The sequence below is a fragment of the Cryptomeria japonica genome, chromosome 1, assembly GCF_030272615.1.
Source record: "Cryptomeria japonica chromosome 1, Sugi_1.0, whole genome shotgun sequence".
NCBI lineage: Eukaryota > Viridiplantae > Streptophyta > Pinopsida > Cupressales > Cupressaceae > Cryptomeria > Cryptomeria japonica.
Window position 1 is genome coordinate 663,185,966 of NC_081405.1, and position 5,332 is coordinate 663,191,297.

The 5,332-nt window shown below is 36.6% G+C and overlaps 1 protein-coding gene across 3 annotated transcripts; it reads right to left on the reverse strand.

Annotated features, from left to right (window-relative positions):
• Positions 1 to 1,878: 1,878 nt before the first annotated feature.
• LOC131071979 (transcription termination factor MTERF4, chloroplastic) lies at positions 1,879 to 4,634 on the reverse strand. Of its 3 annotated transcripts, none has more exons than XM_058007976.2 (2): positions 4,369 to 4,634; positions 1,879 to 4,251 (listed from the first exon to the last, which is right to left on the reverse strand). In XM_058007976.2, exon 2 carries the CDS (start codon positions 3,948 to 3,950, stop codon positions 1,896 to 1,898), a length of 2,055 nt encoding a protein of 684 aa, XP_057863959.2. In that variant the 5' UTR covers positions 3,951 to 4,251; positions 4,369 to 4,634; the 3' UTR covers positions 1,879 to 1,895. The 3 variants fall into 3 exon arrangements, with proteins under 3 accessions (XP_057863959.2, XP_057863958.2, XP_057863960.2); XM_058007975.2 differs by having other exon boundaries at positions 1,879 to 4,275; XM_058007977.2 differs by having other exon boundaries at positions 1,879 to 3,754; positions 3,893 to 4,634.
• Between the last annotated feature and the right edge of the window lie 698 nt (positions 4,635 to 5,332).

Here is a 5,332-nt window from a genome sequence, read left to right on the forward strand (position 1 = left end):
TGACTTCTATCTCTTTGAACAAGTTCGCACAATCCTCTCCTTTATTTCGCACCTTCAATTGCAGAGCTATTTCGCTGATTGCATGAGAGATGAAGTGAATGATTGTATTTGCAAGTTGACTTTATTTATGTGTCTTAACCTTTATTAAATCCAAGTCGGCCTTCCTCCTTTTGGCGCCAATTTATTTATTGAGGCGTGGTGTATTTTAGGGTGGCGTGAAGGTTAAAGGGCCTGACCTTAACTTGGGGGCACATTACCCCTTTTAGGACCCAGTCCTATATGGGTTCGGATGTTGCCTTAAGGCAATCCGAACCCATCTTACCTAGTTACAAACAACAGTAACTATCATAGGAATTGATGATTCACTGATCTCATTCCAAACATAAGAATACTGAACCCATTCTGAGCATTAGAAGCCAAAGAAATCTGACTGCATGAGTCCTAATAATCCTGTACTCGCTTCTTTGACTTCTTTGAATTGAAATCCTCCATATAAGTCATGTAGTCAGCTTCTGTCAATTTGTTTTCTTGTAGACTACTTGGGTTGGGTGCTGTCAAATGGCAGAGTGGTCACCACCCTTACTGGTTGGGGCAAATCCAATCTCTGGCGTTGAAGTAGAAACCCAGGTCAATAAGAGCATTGGATAACTAAATGAAAAACATGTCTACATTTTTCAATATCTTCGAATTTTAATAATAACTAGATATGACTCAGATGTGAGATTTAAAAAATATTTCAAAAACATTAAAACTGAGTGGAACCCAAAAGCTTCTAGTTCTAAAAGAAAGCAACGCAAAATGAACAGTATACACTATACATCATAGAAGAATGTAATGTCGTGCATAAAATACTAAGATCTTGAGGTAATATAGTACATTACAAAGACAACACCATCAACTTCAGTCTCTGAAGCCTTGTTGTAAACAAACCTAAATATGGAACATTAGTAGTGACAACTATCTTAGTTGTGAGCCTTGTCAATTGCAAGTGATGTACTAACCATAGTTGAGCAAAAGATATCTAAATGCTTACAAGACCGTATGAGTAAATACGGTTTCAATAAATTTGTGGAGCTTGTTAAATCCATCATTAAATAGTAGAACGTGCAATGATATTATAGGCTGCATTTCAATAGCTCTTATGCCCAAAAAGTTGGCAAACATTAATGTTCAAACAAAAACATTCTGTCTATTACACCACCACAAGCATTTATTTTTTAAAGCTATACTACAAACTAAATTTACTTTAGAAAATTACAAGTATCATTTTAAGTTGCCTTATAATTTTCAATTTAGCAACTCATACATACCTTTGAAAGTTGTTGGTAAAGGCTTGATGCAATTCTTTGGTTTAAGTTGTACCTAACCATTATTGATCAACTTACATGGCATTGAGCTTCACTTGCTTATGTGTTTGTAATCGCATGCCAGATGCTTGTCCTGCTGTACGTTTGAAAAGAGATCCTCAAACTAATAAGCATTTCTGCAGCCTCTAATCTTCTCTGAGCCTTTTGAAATTTTGCTTGAGACTCCGCTACAAACTCTAGCATCCAAAGCTAAACCTTACAAATGAATAGTAATGGATTGATTAATGAGGCAATTTATAGATTTCATTTGTGGGTACCAAAGAATAAGGTCAATCACTTGAATTTTTTGAACTGTTTTACCACTTGAAACCGGATCGTGAGTCTTTTCTGTTTTGGGTAGAATACAAGATTCAAGGAGACGTTATAGAAGCCCTTTAAAGATGTTCTTCCAAAATGTAAAAATAATCTTGAAACATTTTATCTTATAATTCAAAACATCTGATAGCATTTAGACAGGAATTCGAGAAACTTTAAAAAGGAACAAGCAAAACATTCAAGAGAAGAAGTCGAATCTTGACAGAAAGCAAGTTATTTTTTATTAACAGAGCCTGTACTTATGTATGACATTTCTTCCTCGCTATCTTCAAATTCCCCTGCAGAATCATTTCCATCCCCAGGTAACTGCAATGCTCCACCCATACTGAAAGATGGTCCTCTTTCATCAATTTCAATATCCAAATCCTCCAACCTTTCTTCAAATTTTTTATCACTACAGTTGAGAAACCACGGTAGACTACATTTTATGCCCTTGCTTGATATTGTTCGAAAACGAGGTTTGATTCTCCATTCCAAGCTGTATGTAAAGTAATCTGGAAACTCTACAAGCTCCTGCAAACACCTCTTAATTTCAGTCTTATAATAATAGAAACTGAGCTTCATGGATTCCACATCAAGGACAAGTAACTGAGGACAAGCAACAACCATTTTTGTTACATCTTCTACCGCAAAACCTCGTCCCTTCAGAAAATATACAGGCTTTACAAGTTCAGCTGGACGAAGAATAACAACCTGTGGCATTTTCTCCAACAATCTGCCAAAATCTTCAGGACCGACCTTGGCATTAGACTTGAAAAATTGCTGTAGGGAGTCCAATTTTGGCTTCAAAGAAAGTCCCAAAATTTGTGGATACTGTGCAATTACAGAAGCAAGAGCCTCCTGCCTTACACCAACACTAATAATGTGCTCTACATTTGGTTTTATTGTTTCGTCCAAATCATATCCAAGAATATGTGGTCTTTTCTCGATCATTCTAGTTATGATTTGTTTAGGGAACCCCAGACTCATAAGATAATCAACAAATGGTTTGATTATTGTCCCAACTCGCATGCCCAATATCTGAGGATATTCTGTCAGCATAGGCCCAATATCCCTAGGGCTTACTCCAATATTGACTAAGTAAGCTACAGAAGTACTCATTGTACCCTCAAGTTTGAATCCCAGAACCTCAGGGTATTTCCTCAACACAATTGGAATGTCAGTCTTCTCAATGTCAAGCCCTCTTAAATACTTAATAATGGGAACCAGCTCTACAACAACACTAGCATGCAACAATCGAGGGTATCTTCTAAGCAAAACTGGAAGGTCCGGTTTCTCAATACCAAATCTATATAAAAAATCCAGCACAGGGATCAAGTTCTTCCTCACACTACATCCCAGCATGAGCGGATATTCGTTGATATCCTTGATATTGAGCCCCATTCCCTGCAGAAATTCCACCCTTTCTTTCATAATATCAACTGTTGATGGAAGCTCCACCTCTTCCAGCTCGTCAGGCACAATCCCCAAACTTCTCAAGTAATCAAAAATCATTGATTGTGAAGCAAGCTTCTCCTTTAACCCCTGCACTGCACCCCATGTCACTGTAGGCATTTGATACTCTGGAGGTAAGTTTGATGCCATCACAAATGCCTTTTGAGGCACTATTGAAATAGCCCTTGCCTGATAGAACATACATGATCCCGGTGCAACCGTCCCGGAAAAGGATTTCTTATTTGCAAATATGCAGTTTCTATAAAAAGGGTTCTTTTGTAGAATGCAGTTAACCTCAGTTGACCGTTCTTGGTTCAATTGTGCAGAAATCATCCTTGATCGAACTTCCCCTAAACCTGAGTACATCTCAAATGGCCCTTTTGGATTTAAATTTGTAGAAATTGCACTTGTGTGGACTTCCCTGGAACTAGTGTAAATCTCAATCGGGCTTTTTTTGATTGACTGTGCAGGAATTGCCCATGTGGGAACTTCTCCTACGCATGAAAATATGGCGATTGAGCCTTTGGGCTTTGACTGTGCGAAAATTGTTCTTGCAGGAACTCTTCCTAAACCTGAGTTAATCTCTTTTAGGTTTTGCTTGTTCTTCTCGATCAAAACTGCTATTGTTGCTTTAGATGCTGCCATTGAAATTTCAGAATGGAAGCTTTTAGAAACCACGTTTTTTGTTAGAGTTTTCATATTTATCTCTTTAAACAAACTCTCTTTGACCATGTGAACAATGAAAACCGACGAGGGAATTGCAAAAATACAATTACCTTCATGAGGATTTAACCTCACTGCCATCTTTGTAGCCCTAAAATATGATAAGGGCATTGAGAAAACACAATTTTTTCTAATGCGTCCAACTGGGCTACCTCTTTCTCGTGTGAATTCGAATGAGTTCCATATTTACCACATGGAATCAACCAGTTAAGGCCTGATCATAAGAAACAGTTACTAAACTGATATGATAAGAGTGGCCGCAAAAGCACCCGCTGTGATTTTATAATTCCATTGTGAACTACTGATGCCGTTCCTTCACCAAGCTCAATAGCGCTCCTAACTCTCCACATCCCATGACCATAAACTAAATCCTATATCCCCAGAGAGTAGCATGCACCTAATATCCTGTAAACTTTTTGAAAGAAACCAAAGAAACCTAGACAGCCATAAGTATTAGCCTTTACTGCACAGGTAATAGAAATAGAATAGACTTTGAAACATCATGAATGTAATGAAAAGTTCAAAATACCAGTATGGCTGAGATGTGCGTTGAGCTGCCATTGCCATTATTCAGTCCCTGTAACTGAGGCAACGAGAGGCCAGAAAATTCATTGCAAAGTGTAAAACATATCATTGTGACATACCTTAATTTATTTGATAAATTCTTATGTTTGCACTTCTGACTACTTCGAGCTCTTCGTCCTTCCCTTTGTGAGGGAAAATCCCTCTTAATAAATCTAGGCTAATTGAAGTAGCATTTGGAGTCATAGCTTAAAAAATCATCCAAAAAATTAAACAAAAATGAGAAGAGGTATGACATTCTTTGCTTATGAAAATAATATATCTTAAAAGTGGTTTTATTTATTTTAGGGCATTGCATCACATGGCTTTTTGATTTTAGGGCATTTCATGACATGTCTACATTTAGGCAAGTATTTTTTATATTTGAGTTTTAATCATTTTCATCAATTTTGATGGCAAATAACATCTTTATGTTGACTTGTGAAAAGGGATCTATTGAGATTGGTGTAGGAACATTAAATCATATACTTTATGTTCCTTTCTTATTCACTAGTCTTCTTTCAATTTATTATATCACACATTGTGGCATAGGGAAAATGGTTGAGTTGACATCACATTTCATGATCGTCAAAGATTTGCAAAGTAGAGACATCATTGCTACAAGACATGTTGATCATGATTCCAATTTATAATCCTTTTCTTTCTTTGGTTCTTTTGACTTTGATGATCTAGTTTGAGTATAGATGATACTGATACCTTCAACATGCATAAGAAGATATATCTTAGTTATTTGAATCTTGGAATTTTATCTTTCTCAACGGTTCTTATACCTTACATTGATATCACATAACCTTCACGTCTCACTTCTTCAAAATTGAGTGTTCCTACACAATTGGTTTCTTGTGATTTAGTGCAACATGATATTCATAGTTGTGTTTCCACTACAATTGATTGGGATGATTAATTACAAG